The 19,092-nt window shown below is 39.8% G+C and overlaps 1 protein-coding gene across 1 annotated transcript; it reads left to right on the top strand.

Moving 5' to 3' along the window:
- The first annotated feature begins 7,139 nt into the window (after positions 1 to 7,139).
- LOC145527447 (olfactory receptor 5AN1-like) lies at positions 7,140 to 8,078 on the top strand. Its single transcript, XM_081545490.1, has one exon. It carries the CDS (start codon positions 7,140 to 7,142, stop codon positions 8,076 to 8,078), a length of 939 nt encoding a protein of 312 aa, XP_081401616.1.
- Positions 8,079 to 19,092: the final 11,014 nt, after the last annotated feature.

Raw genomic sequence — 19,092 nt, 5'->3', positions numbered from 1 at the left:
ACAGATGTGACAGTTGGACCATAAAGAAGGCTGAGTGCTGAAGAATTGATACACTTTAATTGTGATATTGGAGAATACTCTTGGGAGTCCCTTCGACTACAAGGAGATCAAACCAGTCCATCCTAAAGGAAATCAACTCTGAATGTTCATTGGAAAGACTGATGCTGAAGTTGAAGCTCCAATACTTTGGCCACCTGATGCGAAGAGCTGACTCATTTGAAAAGACCCTGATGCTGGGAAAGATTGGGGGCAGGAGGAGAAGGGGATGAGACAGCTGGATGGCATCACCAACCTAATGAGCGTGAGTTTGAGCAAACTCCGGGAGACAGTAAAACACAGAGGAGCCTGGGGTGCTGCTGTCACAGAGTCAGATGTGACAGCAATCGAAAGACAGCAGCAAGGTACACGACACGATGATTTGACACATGTGTATATTGTGAAATGATTACCATGATAAAATAGTTATCATCCATCACTTTCCATAGACATAATGTTATTCCTTGTTATGAGATCTTTTGAAGTCTATTTTCTTAGGAACTTTCAAATGTACAATACAGTATTATTAACTAATGTCATCATGTTGTACATTGTATCCCCAGAACTTATCTTCTAACTGGAAATTTATATCTTCTGATCATTTTTAACCAGTTCCTCTATCTTCTACTCCTGCCTCTGTCAATCACAATCTGATTTTTTTTATGAGATTTAGTTTTAGATTCTACATAAAGGAAGATTATACAGTATTTGTTTTATCTGTGTGACTGATCTCCCTTAGCAGAATGCCCTCAAGATGTATCCAAGCTGTTGCAAATGCCAAGATTTTCTTTTTCATGTCTGAATATTTCGTATGTATGTATGTATGTGTGTGTGTGTGTGTGTGTGACTGTGTGTGTGTGTATACAGTTCAGTTGCTCAGTAATGTTTGACTCTTTGCAACCCCATGAATCGCAGCATGCCAGGCCACCCTGTCCATCACCAACTCTCGGAGTTTGCCCAAACCCATGTCCATTGAGTCGGTGATGCCATCCAACCATCTCATCCTCTGACGTCCCCTTCTGCTCCTGCCCCCAATCCTTCCCAGCATTAGGGTCTTTTCCAATGGGTCAACTCTTCGCATAAGGTGGCCAAAGTACTGGAGTTTCAGCTTCAACATCAGTCCTTCCAATGAACACCCAGGGCTGATCTCCTTTAGTATGGACTGGTTGGATTTCCTTGCAGTCCAAGGGACTCTCAAGAGTCTTCTCCAACACCACAGTTCAAAAGCATCAATTCTTCGGCGCTCAGCTTTCTTCACCATCCAACTCTCACATCCATACATGACCACTGGAAAAACCATAGCCTTGACTAGACGGACCTTTGTTGGCAAAGTAATGTCTCCACTTTTAAATATGCTATCTAGGTTGGTCATAACCTTCCTTCCAAGGAGTAAGCATCATTTAATTTCATGGCTGCAATCACCATCAGCAGTGATTTTGGAGCCCCAAAAATAAAGTCTGACACCGTTTCCACTGTTTCCCCATCTATTTCCCATGAAGTGATGGGACCAGATGCCATGATCTTAGTTTTCTGAATGTTGAGCTTTAAGCCACTTTTTCACTCTCCTCTCTCACTTTCATCAAGCAGCTCTTTAGTTCTTCTTCACTTTCTGCCATAAGGGTGGTGTCATCCGCATATCTGAGGTTATTGATATTTCTCCCAGCAATCTTGATTCCAGCTTGTGTTTCTTCCAGCCCAGCGTTTCTCATGATGTACTCTGCATGTAAGTTAAATAAGCAGGGTGACAGTATACAGCCTTGACGGACTCCTTTTCCTATTTGGAACCAGTCTGTTGTTCCATGTCCACTTCTAACTGTTGCTTCCTGACCTGCATACAGATTTCTCAAGAGACAGGTCAGATGGTCTGGTATTCCCATCTCTTTCAGAATTTTCCACAGTTTCTTGCGATCCACACAGTCAAAGGCTTTCGCATAGTCAATAAAGCAGAAATAGATGTTTTTCTGGAACTCTCTTGCTTTTTCGATGATCCAGCGGATGTTGGCAATTTGATCTCTGGTTCCTCTGCCTTTTCTAAAACCAGCTTGAACATCTGGAAGTTCACGGTTCACGTATTGCTGAAGCCTGGCTTGGAGAATTTTGAGCATTACTTTACTAGCATGTGAGATGAGTGCAATTGTGCGGTAGTTTGAGCATTCTTTGGCATTGTCTTTCTTTGAGATTGGAATGAAAACTGACCTTTTCCAGTCCTGTGGCCACTGCTGAGTTTTCCAGATTTGCTGGCATATTGAGTGCAGCACTTTCACAGCATCATCTTTGAGGATTTGAAATAGCTCAACTGGAATTCCATCACCTCCACTAGCTTTGTTCGTAGTGATGCTTTCTAAGGCCAACTTGACTCCACATTCCAGGATGTCTGGCTCTAGGTGAGTGATCACATCATCGTGATTATCTGGGTCGTGAAGATCTTTTTTGTACAGGTCTTCTGTGTATTCTTGCCACGTCTTCTTAATATCTTCTGCTTCTGTTAGGTCCATACCATTTCTGCCCTTTATGGAGCCCATCTTTGCATGAAATGTTCCCTTGCTATCTCCAATTTTCTTGAAGAGATCTCTAGTCTTTCCCATTCTGTTATTTTCCTCTATTTCCTTGCATTGATCGCTGAGGAAGGCTTTCTTATCTCTCCTTGCTATTCTTTGGAACTCTGCATTCAGATGGGAATATCTTTCCTTTTCTCCTTTGCTTTTCACTTCTCTTCTTTTCACAGCTATTTGTAAGGCCTCCTCAGACAGCCATTTTGCTTTTTTGCATTTCTTTTCCATGGGGATGATCCTGATCCCTGTCTCCTGTACAATGTCACGAACTTCTGTCCATAGTTCCTCAGGCACTCTGTCTATCAGATCTAGTCCCTTAAATCTATTTGTCACTTCCATTGTATAATCATAAGGGATTTGATTTAGGTCATACCTGAATGGTCTAGTGGTTTTCCCTACTTTCTTCAATTTAAGTCTGAATTTGGCAATAGGCAGTTCATGATCTGAGCCACAGTCAGCTCCCAGTCTTGTTTTTGCTGACTGTATAGAGCTTCTCCATCTTTAGCTGCAAAGAATATAATCAATCTGATTTCGATGTTGACCATCTGCTGATGTCCATGTGTAGAGTCTTCTCCTGTGTTGTTGGAAGAGGGTGTTTGCTATGACCAGTGAGTTCTCTTGGCAAAACTCTATTAGCCTTTGCCCTGCTTCATTCTCTACTCCAAGGCCAAATTTTCCTGTTATGCCAGGTGTTTCCTGACTTCCTACTTTTGCATTCCAGTCCCCTATAATGAAAAGGACATCTTTTTTGGGTGTTAGTTCTAAAAAGTCATGTAGGTCTTCATAGAACCGTTCCAGTTCAGCTTCTTCCGTGTTACTGGTCAGGGCATAGACTTGGATTACCGTGATATTGAATGGTTTGCCTTGGAAATGAACAGAGATCATTCTGTCATTTTTGAGATTGCATCCAAGTACTGCATTTCAGACTCTTTTGTTGACCATGATGGCTACTCCATTTCTTCTAAGGGATTCCTGTCCACAGTAGTAGATCTAATGGTCATCTGAGTTAAATTCACCCATTCCAGTCCATCTTAGTTTGCTGATTCCTAGAATGTCGATGTTCACTCTTGCCATCTCCTGTTTGACCACTTCCAATTTGCCTTGATTCATGGACCTAACATTCCAGGTTCCTATGCAATATTGCTCTTTACAACATCGGACTTTGCTTCTATCTCCAGTCACATCCACAGCTGGGTATCGTTTTTGCTTTGGCTCCATCCCATCATTCTTTCTGGAGTTATTTCTCCACTGATCTCCAGTAGCATATTGGGCATCTACCGACCTGGGGAGTTCATCTTTCAGTGTCCTATCTTTTTGCCTTTTCCTACTGTTCATGGGGTTCTCAAGGCAAGACTACTGAAGTGGTTTGCCATGCCCTTTTCCAGTGGACCACAGTCTGTCTGACCTCTCCACCATGACCCATCCATCTTGGGTGGCCCCACACGGCATGGCTTAGTTTCATTGAGATAGACAAGGCTGTGGTCCGTGTGATCAGATTAGCTAGTTTTCTATGATTATGGTTTCAGTGTGTCTGCCCTCTGATGCCCTGTTGCAACACCTACCGTCTTACTTGGGTTTCTCTTACCTTGGATGTGGGGTATCTCTTCACGGCTGCTCCAGCAAAGTGCAGCCATTGCTCCTTACCTTGGACAAGGGGTATCTACTCACGACGGCCCCTCCTGACCTTGAATGTGGAGTAACTCCTCTAAGCCCTCCTGTGCCCATGCAGCCACCGCTCCTTGGACCTGGGGTAACTCCTCTCGACCGCTCCCGGCCTCGGGGCATGGGGTAGCTCCTCTTGGCCGCCGCCCCCCGGCCTCAGGCGTGGGCTAGCTCCTCTGGGCATAAGCAATATATGTATATATATGTGTACTTTTTTTATTCATTCACCTTTCAGACAAGATCAGACACACTCAGGGTAGTATGGCCATAGTGTCTATTCACCTTTCAGTGGACATTTAGGTTGTTTTAATGTTTTGGCTCTTGTAATAATTGTAATTGTAGATAACTCTCTAGTGAGCATGAGCTCTTTATGTATTTTGGGTGCTAACTCCTTACTAGATATGTTTCTGCAAATATTTTCTCCCAGTTCATGGGTTGCCTTTTCCGTTTGTTTATTTCTTTTGCTTTTTAGTTTGATATAATCTCACTTAAAAAAAAAAAACTATAGCTTTGTAATGCAATTTGAAATCAGGAAGCATAATGTCTCCAGCTTTGATCTCTTTCTCAGGATTGCTTTGTCTGTTCAAGGTATTTGTGGTGCCATGCCAATTTTAGGATTGTCTATTTCTGTGAAAAATGTCATTGGAATCTTGATAGGTATTGCATTGAATCTATCAATGGCTTTGGACATTATGGACAATTTAACAACATCCATTCTTTCAACCCATGAATATGGAAGATCTTTCTATTTACTTGTGTCTTTTCAGTTTCTTTGTCAATGTCTTATAGTGAATGTTCATTTTGGAGATCTTTCATCTCCTCGGTTAATTCATTCCTGAGAGTTTTGTTTTTGATGCTACTGTAAACAGAACTGTTTTCTTTTTTCCAGATAATTTGTGCTAGGTAATAGAAATGCAACTGATTTCTATCTGTTGATTTTGTATACTGCACTTAACTTTTTCATAAGATCTTACAGTTTTGGGGTGGAGTCTTTAGGATTTTCTGTATTAAAAATCATGTTGTCCATAAACAGAAACAGTTTCAATTATTTCCAATTCTCATGCCATTTACTTACTTGTTCATCTTTCATGCCTGATTGACCTAGCTTGGATTTCTAGCACTATGTTGGGTAGGAATGGTTGGTTACTTGTCTTATTCCTGATCTTAGGAGATGCTTTCATTCATTTACCCCTGAGTACGTTAGATGAAGGCAAGTTACTCTGTGCTTTATTATGTTGAGATGAAGTCCTTTGATACTTGACTTGTGAATTTTTGTCATGATTGGATGTTGAATTTATCCAATTTTTTTTGTGCATTTATTGAGAGGATTATGTGATTTTTACATTTCATTCTATAAAAGCAGTGTATCACATTCATTGATCGACCCATTCTTGCATCTCAAGAATGAACCCTACAGGATTATGGTGTATGATCCTTTTTATGTGCTGCTGAATTTTATTTGCTAGTCTTTTATTGAGAGTTTAAAAATCTCTGTTTATCAAGGGTAATGACCTGTGATTTTATTTTCTTGTAATTTCCCTATCTCACTTTGGTATCCACGTAATATTGGCTTTGCAAAATTAGTTTGGAAATGTTATTTTTTTCTTTAACTTTTTGGAAGACTTTGAAAGTGATCGGCATTAATTCTTCTTTAAATGTTTGATGGAATCACCATGAAGCCTTCTGGTCCTGGGCTTTGTTTTGCTGGGAGGTTTTTAACGCCTTATTCAATCTCCTCAGTTGTTATTGGCCTGTTCAGTCTTTCTGTTTCCCCTTGATTCAGTTTTCCTAAGTTGTATATTTCTAGAAATTTATTCATTTTTTCTAGGTTGTCCAATTTGGCAGGAAAACCATAGACCCAGAGGCTCCCTCTCGGCATGACACTGAGCCTGCAGAGGGGAAGGGCAGGGCTGTCGGGGAGGCACCTCCCTACTTCCCTGACGTGGTCCTTCTTGGTCAGTGTGGTCCAGAGCGGTGCTTCACGTTCATCTCTGTGTTTTAGGATTTTCACACTGGTATCCTTCCTATGAATAGTTGCTAGTTACTTTTTAAGTGAGGGGAACTGAAATTAGGCATGATCTATATCGCCATCTTGATTATGACACTCAGAACTAAAACTCCAAAGTCTGAACCCTTAACCACAGTTCTCTGCTATTTCCTAAGAAGAAAAATATCATAAAAACAGACCAATAATGGGGGCCAGCAGTGAGTTGTGCTGGCTTATTTTTGAAATATTCTACATGAAGGCCTCCCTGAGAACACTTACCACTTAACTAAATTGGGCATACATGCTGTGTCTCTCCAACAACTCAAGATTGCAAATCATGATATAGTTTTCTAGGCCATTTAGGAGCCATGTAATAAATATATTTGTAAAAAGAGTGAGAGGTTATTATAAATGGAGTAACTTTCCTATGGATAAAAGAAGAAAATATAAAAATCTGTCTAGATGATCATCTAGGAGAAGAGCTACTTCAACTTTATCCTGAAATGATACCACTTACGCTATATTATTATAAAGCAGCAGTTATACAGTATTAGAGGTCTTTGAAAAACCCAGAATTTTAATCAATGATCTCTTTCTCATGTATAATAATCACAAGATTTCTATTGCTTTTTAAAAAAGTTTTCAATCAACTTTTTAAATATATCTTTTAATTATCATGAGATCTCATGAAATAATTGACAACCTGAAACACTGAGGAAGCACTTCCTGACAATTCAAGATGAAAAGCTGAGATCTTTTCTCCAGGGTAGTGGAGCATTTCCTTTTATCCAGTGCTCAATGGAAGAAAAACATGGCATATATGGGAATTGTGATGCTATCGTGTCACCTGAGCCCATGATGCATTCTCTTGTCTCTTTTCTGATTTTAGGAGTACTAAGCCAATGATTGGGGGAGGAAATATTACGAAGATCACGCATTTTATCCTTTTGAGTTTCTCAGATTTTCCCAGAATCATAGACGTGCTCTTTGCTGTTTTCCTGGTGATATACATTTTGACCCTGACTTGGAACCTGTCCCTCCTCATCTTAATAGGAATGGACTCCCACCTCCACACCCCCATGTACTTCTTTCTCAGTAACTTGTCCTTCATAGATATCTGCTACTTGACCTCCACAGCCCCCAAGATGCTCTACGACTTCTTCCAGGAACAGAAAATTATCACCTATGTGGGTTGTGTTGTTCAGTACTTCATATTTTCAACCATGGGGCTGAGTGAGTCTTGTCTCATGACCGCCATGGCTTATGACCGATATGCCGCCATTTGTAACCCACTGCTCTATGCGTCCATCATGTCGCCCGCTCTCTGCAGTCGGATGGTGCTGGGATCCTACATGGCTGGCCTCTCTGCTTCTATATCCCAGTTGTGTGCCATGCTCCAGCTCCACTTCTGTGGGCCTAATGTCATCAACCACTTCTTCTGTGACCTGCCTCAGCTCTTAGTTCTATCCTGCACTGACACATTCTCTGTACAACTCCTGACTGCTTTATTGACCATGATCTTTGGGATAATAAATGCCTCAGTTATCATGATATCCTATGTCTACATTGTCATCTCCATCATGAAGATCACTTCAGCAAGCGGCAGGTCCAAGGCTTTCAACACCTGTGCTTCCCACCTGACAGCAGTCACCCTCTTTTATACCTCAAGTATCTTTGTCTATTTAAGTTCCAGCACTGGTGGTTCCTCCAGCTTTGACAGATTTGCGTCGGTCTTCTATACTGTGGTGATTCCCATGTTGAATCCTTTGATTTATAGTCTGAGGAACAAAGAAATCAAAGACGCCTTGAAAAGGTTGCAAAAGAAGAGAGGGTGTTGCTGAGGTCACAGACTGAGATTTCTGACAGATTTGTCTTGTTAGAATGACCTACATTAACCCTCAGTAATATTTATATGAATGGACTACAACAAAGTTCATCCTGCCCTTGACAAAGAAGACTTAATTTGACCCAGATAATATGCCGAAATGGACCAACAACTGAATCAAACTACACAAACACAATATCTTTAAGTCCTAGAGACCCACTGTTTTTATCCTCCATGTGGAGTGGCCTCTCATTTATTAATCTATTAACAATTATTCATGAAACATCAAGATTTAGAACCCGTTGCTTCTTTTCTACTTCTGACAAACTTCTGACCCTAAAGGAGAGCTACCTGACAGAGGCCCCAGGAGTGTGTAAACATTGTCCCCCAAATATTCTGACGCAGCATAATCCATACATCGTGGTCATTGATGTCCATTCTGTGTTTATGGCCGGAATGAGGACGAACACCCAGAGAAAATGTGTCTTTGGACAGAAACGAGGTATACAGGTGGCCTAGCTGTGCCTTCCCAGAAGACTAGTCCGATACAGCTAATGTTTGAGTAATGCCTCTTTCAGTGCTTATCATCTAATAAGTTACTGATCACATTCTAGCTCCACAGTTGTGGTCTAAATAGGAGGACATGACTTGAGCAATAAAGAGAGGTGGGATGCAGCGTGTGGCCCCTTCAGGGCTGTTAACTTATGATTCTGATGATGCAACACTTTGCATCTAGTGTCCAGTGGGAATTTCTGATGGGGATGATACTCAAAATTCATGTCACATTTAGTAGCAATTTCTGATATTATGGAAGTCAAGCCCCTCTTTCCCTCCCTCATTAAGTCTGGAAAATCTACCCTTGGTTGGCATAGCTAGTGGGATCATACTGTCAAAATAATTCCTGCTATTTTAAGCATCTGAACACATTTCATGTGATGAGAATTGTGTGAGAATTCATGGCAATAATAAAGTTACCAAATATTCAATGTTGCAGAGTAAGAGCCAATATGGAAAACCAATATAAATTCCTTTCTATTGTCTGTGTTCAACATGTCATGTCCAAGAAATTTATGATTGTATGTTCCAGCAAATCTGGAAAACTCAGCAGTGGCCACAGGACTGGAAAAGGTGTTTTCATTCCAATCTCAAAGAAAGGCAATGCCAAAGAATGCTCAAACTACTGCACAATTGCACTCATCTCACATGCTAGTAAAGTAATGCTCAAAATTCTCCAAGCCAGGCTTCAGCAATACGTGAACCGTGAACTTCCAGATGTTCAAGCTGGTTTTAGAAAAGGCAGAGGAACCAGAGATCAAATTGCCAACATCCTCTGGATCATCGAAAAAGCAAGAGAGTTCCAGAAAAACATCTATTTCTGCTTTATTGACTATGCCAAAGCCTTTGACTGTGTGGATCACAAGAAACTGTGGAAAATTCTGAAAGAGATGGGAATACCAGACCATCTGACCTGTCTCTTGAGAAATCTGTATGCAGGTCAGGAAGCAACAGTTAGAACTGGACATGGAACAACAGACTGGTTCCAAATAGGAAAAGGAGTACGTCAAGGCTGTATATTGTCACCCTGCTTATTTAACTTCTACGGAGAGTACATCATGAGAAACGCTGGGCTGGAAGAAGCACAAGCTGGAATCAAGATTGCTGGGAGAAATATCAATAACCTCAGATATGCGGATGGCACCACCCTTATGGCAGAAAGTGAAGAAGAACTAAAGAGCCTCTTGATGAAGGTGAAAGAGGAGAGTGAAAAAGTTGGCTTAAAGCTCAACATTCAGAAAACTAAGATCATGGCATCTGGTCCCATCACTTCATGGGAAATAGATGGGGAAACAGTGGAAACAGTGTCAAACTTTATGTTTTTGGGCTCCAAAATCACTGCTGATGGTGATTGCAGCCATGAAATTAAAAGACGCTTACTCCTTGGAAGGAAGGTTATGACCAACCTAGATAGCATATTTAAAAGTGGAGACATTACTTTGCCAACAAAGGTCCGTCTAGTCAAGGCTATGGTTTTTCCAGTGGTCATGTATGGATGTGAGAGTTGGATGGTGAAGAAAGCTGAGAGCCGAAGAATTGATGCTTTTGAACGGTGGTGTTGGAGAAGACTCTTGAGAGTCCCTTGGACTGCAAGGAGATCCATCCAGTCCATCCTAAAGGAGATCAATCCTGGGTGTTCATTGGAAGGACTGATGTTGAAGCTGAAACTCCAATACTTTGGCCACCTGATGCGAAGAGCTGACTCATTGGAAAAGACCCTAATGCTGGGAAGGATTGGGGGCAGGAGGAGAAGGGAACGCCAGAGGATGAGATGGTTGGATGGCATCACTGACTCGATGGACATGGGTTTGGGTAAACTCCAGGAGTTGGTGATGGACAGGGAGGCCTGGCATGCTGCGATTCATGGGGTCACAAAGAGTCGAACACGACTGAGCGACTTAACTGAATTGGATATAATCATCAAGATGGAATGGTTAGAAGTACTTTAATGCTGATATTTTCCTGGAAACCTCAAACCTCAAGGGACATGAAAGGAAATAGTTTGTGGGATAAGCAGGGTTATCAGCTCTAGCCAATTTTTGTCTTCAGAAACAGGTGTAAATTTATGGTCCCATGGTCTGGTTAAAAAGAAAAACAAGGTGCTGTCCTGACTGTTGAGTTTCCAGATCTCTCAGACTTGAACAAGCTAATTAAATTGTATCATTAATCTGTATTTTATCCTTAGAGAGTCACTGGATTCTTAATGCTGCTTTAGGGTGTCAATGCCAATGGTCCCATGAATTATCCTACTTAATTAACAACTGCAAGTGAAGAAGTGTTTGAAGCCCTTGTACAACTTTCCGTTAGTTCACACATGAATATGACTGAGAGAAGGGGAACTGTTGAACCTTTGCAAGAGTATAATTAGGGCTACCCCATGCCAAAGAAATAGTGCAATATAAATAAAGGATATGTGCCCACTTCACCCCCATCCAAACACAGGTACATTTTCTTAAGCATTGCTGTTTAAAAATGTGTGAGAGTGTATGCAAAATCTGTTTTTAACAGTCTGTGAAGTCTTCAGTAGAAGAGAGACGTCTGCTACATGTTGACAGTGCGGTGTTGATTGTAATCACTATGCTGCACATTAGACTCCAGAACTATTCAACCTCTAACTGCAAGTCTGCGCCCTCTAAACTCAGCTCGTCAATTCCCCTGCTTCTATCAGAGTGGAATATTTTTCTGTTGTTTGTATGTACCACGTCTTCATTATCGAATCATCTGTTGATGAACAGTTAGGTTGCTTCCATATTTTGGCTTTGTGATTAATGTGGCAATAAATACGGAAGTACATATCTTTTTGGTACCTTATTTTTATTTCCATTGGATATATACCCATAAGTGGAATTGCTGGATCATGTGGTAGATCTATTCTTAACTTTTGAGGAATCTCCATAATGTTTTCTGTAGCAGCTGAGCCCATTTGCGTATCCCCACCCACAGTGCCCAAGCATTCTCTTCTCGCCACATCCTTACCGACACTTGTGCTCTCTTTTTTTCTTAATGATTGCCATTCTAACAGTTGTGAGGTGATGTATCATTGTGGCTTTAATTTACATTTCCCTGATGATTAGTGATTTGAATACAAAGAGAACCAAACTGAGCATATCACAAATAAAATGTCAAACGGTAAAGACAAGGAGATAATCTTAAAAGCTGCAAGAGAAAAGCAACTTGTTATATACAAGAGAACTTCCTTAAGGCTATCGGTACCTTTTTCACTAGAATGTTTCAGCCCAAAGGCAGTGGCACTATATATTCAAAGTGCTGAAAGAAAAACTTGCCAACCAACAGTAGTCTATCTGGATAAGTTGTCCTTCAGGATTGAAGGAATGATAGGTAGTTTTTCAGAAAAATGAGTCTGATGATTTTACACTAGATTGACTTTACAACAAATGTTAAAGGGACTTTTTCAAGCAGAAACAAAGGGTCACTAACTAACAACATGAAACATATAAAAATATAAATCTCTCTGGTAGGAGTAAGTAATGTTGAATTCTGTATATGCTAGTGAAATATGCTGGTATATCACTTATAAATCTGGTGTGAAGATTAAAACTCAAAAGAGGTAAACATAACTAACACTCCAATAATTTGTTAATGGGTATACAAGTTAAAATAATGTAAATTGTTACATCAAAAAAAGTAAAACGTGAGAGAGAAAGGTAAAAATCAGTTCTTGTATGCATTTGAATATTAAGTTGTTTTCATGTTAAAACAGACTGTTTTAGAATAAGATCCTTAATGTAAGCCTCATGGTTAATACAAATCCAATCTATAGTAAATTCATGAAAGATAAAGAGAAATGAATCTAAGCATAACACTACATAAAATCAACAAATTATAAAGAAAGCAGAAGAAGAAGAAAGAAAGGAATTACAAAACAGCCAGAAAAATAAACAAAATGACAATAGTAAATTCACATCTGTCAATAATAATTTGAATATAAATACTAAATTATCCGATCAAACACAATGAGCAGTGAACAGACATGAAAGTTGAGCCCAGCTATGTGCACCTACAAGAGACTCACTACAGCTTTAAGAGCTGAAAGAAATGGAAATAGATTGAAAGTGAAGGGATGGAAAAGTAATTCCATGTAAGTAAAAACCAAAATAGAGCAGCGTTAAGCTGTACTTATCTCAGAAAAATTGGACTTTAAGACAAAAAGTATTATAAGAGGCAAAGAAAGTCATTATACAATGATAAAGTATCAGTCCCACAAAGGGATATAGCATTTGTAAATATATATAAACTTAGCATAGAACATGTAAATATGCAAATAAAATATTAACAGACTTGAAGGAAGAAGCAGATAGCATTATAATAATAGTAAGAAAATTCAATATCCCACTTTTAACAATGGATAGATCTTCCAGACAAAATATCAATAACGAAACATTGGAATTAAGCTACACATTAAAACAGAGATGTTTAAATGACACAGAACACACTCACAAAGGAAGTAAAACACACTCTCTTTACAAGTGCATATAAATCATCCTCTAAATGGAGCATATGTTAGGCCACAAAACAAGTCTCAAGAAATATAAGAAGATTGAAATGATAGCAAACATCTTTTCCAGACACAAATGTGTGAAATTAGAAATTAAATACGAAAAGAATACTGGAAAATTTGCAAATATGAGGAGGTTGAACAGCATGCTACCAAACATCATGGGTCATGGAAGAAATCAAATTCAAAATTAAAAAAAATTTGGGAGATCCCGGGTGGTCTAGTGGTTAAGAATCTGCCTTACAATGCAGGGGACATGCCTTTGATCTCTGGTTAAGGACCTAAGATCCCACATGCTGCAGAACAACTAAGCCTGCACACTCCAATGACTGAGCCCATACTCCACGACTAGAGAGTCCATGCAGCGCAATGAAAGATCCCACATGCTTCAGATAAGACCCAATGTAGCCAAATAAATAAATAAATGAATATTTTTTAAAAATGTCTTGAGACAAAGGAAGTAGAAATACAACATATAATTTATGAAATGTAGCAAAATCAGTTTTAAGAGGGAAATTCATAGCAATGAATGACTGTGTAAATAAAGAAGGTCTTTCAAAGTGACTGTATCAATTTACATTTCCACCAACAGTGCAAGAACATTCCTTTTCTCCACACCCTCTCCAGCATTTATTGTTTGCAAACTTTTTGATGATGGTCATTCTTACCAGTGTGTGGAGATATCTCATTGTAGTTTTGATTTGCATTTCTCAAAATGCCAGCAAATATGGAAAACTCAGCAGTGGCCACAGGACTGGAACAGGTCAGTTTTCTTTCCAATCCCAAAGAAGGGCAACGCCAAAGAATGTTCAAACTGTTGCACAGTTGTACTCATTTCACATGCTAGCAAGGTCATGCTCAAAATCCTTCAAGCTAGGATTCAGTAGTGTGTGAACCGAGAACTTTCAGATGTACAAGCTGAATTTAGAAAGGGCAGAGGAACCAGAGATCAAATTGCAAACATCCACTGAATCATAGAAAAAGCAAAGGAATTCCAGAAAAACATCTACTTCTGCTTCACTGACTGCACTAAAGACTTTGTGTGGATCATAACAACCTGTGGAAAATTCTTAAAGAGGTGAGAATACCAAACCACCTTACTTGTGTCTTGAGAAAGCTGTACGCAGGTCAAGAAGTAACAGTTAGAACCAGGCATGAGACAACAGCCTGGTTCAAAATTGAGGCAGGAGTACATCAAGGCTGTATATTGTCACCCTGCTTATTTAATTTATATGCAGAGTACATCACATGAAATGCCAGACTAGATGAAACACAAGCTGGAATCAAGATTGTCTTATGTTTTTAAATCTGTTTTAACAATCTGTCCTGTCTAAATGGTTAAATCATTGGTTTTTATCACAAGGGTATATAACTACTAACAAAGTGAAAGTGAACGTGACTCGGTGTGTCTGACTCTTTGCCACCCCGTGGACTATACAGTCTGTGGAATTCTCCAGGCCAGAGTACTGGAGTGGGTGGCCTTTCCCTTCTTCAGGGGATCTTTCCAATCCAGGGATCAAGCCCAGGTCTCCCACATTGCGAGCAGATTCTTTACCAGCTGAGCTACAAGGGAAGCCCAAGAATACAGGAATGGGTAGCCTATCCCTTCTCCAGCGGATCTTCCCAACCCAGGAATCGAACTGGGGTCTCCTGCATTCCAGACAGATTCTTTACCAACTGAGCTATCAGGGAAGCCAGAAGTGTCAGTGAGTAGTAGTAGTGCTAGCTGCTCAGTCGTGTCTGACTCTTTGGAACCCCATGGATTGTAGCCCACCAAGCTCTTCTGTCCATGAGATTCTCCAGGCAAGAATACTGGAGTGGATTGCCATTCCCTTCTCCAGAGGATCTTCCTGACCTAGGGATCAAGCCTGGGTCTCCTGCATTGCAGACAGATTCTTTACCATCTGAGCTTTACCATCCCTGACCCAGGGAACCTGGGTCTCTATTATCAAGAGTTAAATCACATAATTAACTCATTACCCACCCATCTCTTTCTCCCAAGAAGTAAGATTAGTTGAAGAAGATGAAACTGAGAACGGGGCCTTCCTAGAATATCTCTGTATCCCCAGGAAGGACAGGATAGATGAGCTCCATTTAAAACAAACAAAAAACCCCCAAAGAGTTTGTGAGAATCATCTTAAGTAGATATTTTTAGTGAATGATTAGTAATTCAGAATATTTTGGAAAGAACTCCAATTTAGAACATATTAGTTACACCTGCTATTTGTGGGGGGATAGGGGAGCTGCCTTGTGCAGCAGGCAGGATCTAAGTTCCACAACCAGGGATGGAACCCACGCACCGTGCATTGGGAGCTCGATTCTTTACCACTGGACCCCAGGGATGTCCCCATTATGCCCACTATTAACAGAAGGCATGCTGCATAGTACACACTCTAAGTACTTTATGAGCGTTATCTAACTTGAATCTACTATCAGTCCTATATTATAGGTGATACAACTAAATCTCAGATAGGTTAATTTGCTGGAGGTCACACCCTCATCAAGCAGAAAAGCTAAAACTCAACTCAGTCTGGCCAATACCAATGCCTGTGGCTGTAACCATGATAATTTATGGCCCCACCATGAATTAGTTTTATTGTATTTCTTTTTGCTTAAATTTCTCATTTAGGCATAGGAAATAATGCCATGTCCATCTCTCAAAGTGTTGACTGAGTGAGATTAGGTATTTGAGAAAATGTACGTATGTATATGAGCTTCCCAGGTAGCACTAGTGGTAAAGAAACCGCCTGCAGGAGACATAAGAGACATAGGTCAATCCCTGGGTCAGGAAGATCCCCTGGAGGAAGGCAGAGCAACCCACTCCAGTATTCTTGCGTGGAGAACCCCACAGAGAGAGGAGCCTGGTGGGCTACTGCCCACTGGGTTGCAAACAATAGGACACAACTGAAGTGACTTAGCAAGCATATAGGTATGTGTATATCTATAAAATGAAATTGCTTTGCAAACAGGAAAGTGTTCATATATATGTAGTTTGTTGTGTTCAAAGTATTTTTCCAGCTAACTGTGTCATCTTGGGCAAAATTTTAGCTCCATATATTCAGATCCTCACTTGGAAATCATAGGTATAGGACTAGAGGATCACCATGTCCATTTCAGCTCATAGGACTCCAATTTCATGAAAAGAAAAGCTATAATGATGAGATCATGTCAGGCCCAAGGGAGAGTGAGAACTGAATCAGAAGGGACATGGTGACAAAGGGCAGGAAATTAGCAGGGACAGAAAGCTCCATGACAACCGTGACTCTAGAGAGCAAGTACTTGGAGTTTTTGTCCCCTAATTACCTTCCCTCCCACCTAACTCTGCCCTTAGTAACACATTTAAGAGGATATTCAGTGTGGGCATCTCTCTGGCTGTGAGTGTATAATGGTTTAAAAGTTTCCATCTCAGAGAGCAATAGGACCCACCTGAAAAATTCCTTTGGAAAAGAAATACAAAATTTCAACCTTTGGCAAGACCTCTGTCTTTCTGGGTATCTGGGTCAAGGTGAGAGGGCAAGATTTAGAGAGAACAGTAGACCGTGAGATGTCTCTATAGCCATGTGATCCTTCCAGTAGGACCTCCGCAGAAGAAAATTTATAGTCCTCAGTATTTCCCATCCTTCTAGTCTTCCCCCTCCCTTATGTCCATACCTTCCATTTATGGCTTTTCCTCGAGTTTTCTTTCTCCTTTATACCCGTTCTCTAACCTTCAGTGAAAAGATTAATCTGTAGTGTAAACATCAGGTATTGCTCTGGGGTGACAGGTGGGTGTTGAGTTCCAGTTTTGCAATTTCTTAAGGATGTGATCTTGAACTTAGTTACCTTCTGATTGTTTTTTCACCTGGAAAATGAGGGTAAAGGATCATATAGAATAAAATGAGGTAATGTCTATTAAGCCTACTACATTGTAAAAGTGAATTGTGTTGAATCAAAAATAATCATTTACTGAACTTAATGGGAATTAACTATGGTCTAAACATGTCTGCCTTATTCTTGCCAAGAGCATTTCCAATTTAATTTGTTCCCTTGAGGATGTTTTCATATAATAATAATTGATTTGATATCCATTTCAATATATAGCTTTGAATCATTAATTTATGTACAGGAAAGCCAAGCTAGTTACTCCATAATAATATGTCAGAACTACTCATGTATAATTCCACGGCCTTTTGAATTATACTTCACTAGTTTTCCATTGTCATCTTTGGAAATCCTGGGGCTCTGAGGATGCTAGAGTGGGTGACACAGATATCAGATGTGCCCCCCCAAACACATGTGTGTGTTAGTCACTCAGTCGTGTCCGACTCTTTAAGACCTCCATGGACTGTAGCCCACGAGGCTCCTCCGTCCGTGGGATTCTCCAGGCAAGAACACTGGAGTGGTCACCCTTTTCTCCCCCACCAAACATACGCAGTGGTTGTTTCACTGCCTCCTTTGAGCCTGCTTAACCTACACCGTTCTTTATCCAGCGACATTCTTGGCTTTCTTAACCTGCACAACCTCCCAATGACCGTGTCCTTAGTAGATCAGATTCGGAAAAGATTTTGATATATATGTATGCCCATCCCTTATTGGCTTATGCTTTTTATTTTAAAGGCTTTACCACATTACCTCCTAAAAATATTTTGTGATTATATTTGCCATTTCATCAAGTGTATTTCAAAATTATTTTAGGTAAGTGGAATTTTCAGTCATAATCAACTTTGAAATTGTTATAGTTTTTCTCTTATAGTTTCTGGTTCATTGTTCTATTTCCAAAATTTCTTTTTCATCCCAAGATTATATAAAAACATATCTATTAATTTTACTAATCCTTTTAAAAACTGAAATATAGTTGATTTACAATATTGTGTTAGTTTCAGGTATACAGCAAGGTGGTTCAGCTGTACACTTATATGTAAATATATTCATATGCATTTTCAGATTCTTTTCATTATAGATTATTACAAGATGTGGAGTATACTTCCCTGTGCTATACAGTGTGTTCTTGTTCTCCACCTATTTGACATATATATATAGTGGTGTATAGACGTCAACCCTAACTCCTGAGTCATCTCTCCCCTTCCACCCTGCCATCGCCCTGTTTGTTTTCTATGTCTGTGAGTCTATTCGTCTTTTGTAAAGAAGTTCATTAGTATCATTTTTTTAGATTCCACATATAAGGGATACCGTATGATATCTGTCTTTCTCTTTCTGACATTTCATTTCATATGATAATCCCTAGGTCTATCCATGTTGCTACAAATGGCATTATCTCATTCTTTTTAGTGGCGGGGCAACATTTCATTGTATATGTGTACCACATCTTCTTTTTCTTTCTTTTAAAAAGTTTGGCTTCTTTGCATTGTTTTCCTTTCAGCCCTGATGCCCCCATGTCACTTTTGCACCCAGTAATTATTTATGTTCACATATTTTTAAAAGAAAATGATGGGAAGTTGTGCTTTATTTTACTTAAGATGTAGTTTCCAACCACTAAAACATTTCTCATTCTCTGATTTCACTCACATAGTTTTAAAATTTTCTTTCATTTAATTTCCCTAACAGGTGATACCTTATTGTACTTTTATCTGCATTGTCTAACAAATAGCTATATGGAAAAGCATTTCATGTGCCTGTTGGCCAGCTGTGTGTCTTCTTTGGAGAACTGTTTATTTAGGTCTGCTGCTCATTTTCTGACTGAGTTGTTTGGTCTTTTTGCTGTTGAGTTTTCTGAGCTGTCTTCATGTTTTGGAGATGAAGCCGTCGTTGGTTCCACCCTTTGCAAACCTTTTCTCCCGTCTGTCAGCTCTTTTGGTTTCATTTATGGTGTCCTTTGCTGTGCAAAAACTTCTAAGGGTCGTTTATTTATTTTTGCTTTTGTTTCTTTTGCTCTGGGAGACTATCACTACCATTTATCAGTGAATGTTTTGCCTCTGTTCTCTTCTAGGTGTTTCGTGGTGTCCTGTCTTATGTTTAGGTC

The sequence above is a fragment of the Giraffa tippelskirchi genome, chromosome 11, assembly GCF_054371585.1.
Source record: "Giraffa tippelskirchi isolate mGirTip1 chromosome 11, T2T-mGirTip1v1.2.pri, whole genome shotgun sequence".
Lineage (NCBI taxonomy): Eukaryota > Metazoa > Chordata > Mammalia > Artiodactyla > Giraffidae > Giraffa > Giraffa tippelskirchi.
The sequence above is the reverse complement of the archived record's forward strand: the minus strand, read 5'-3'. Positions and strand labels throughout refer to the sequence as shown.

Bases quoted from the DNA above. Each gene is read 5' to 3' on its own strand.
- LOC145527447 (XM_081545490.1), top strand. From the start codon at position 7,140: ATGATTGGGGGAGGAAATATTACGAAGATCACGCATTTTATCCTTTTG.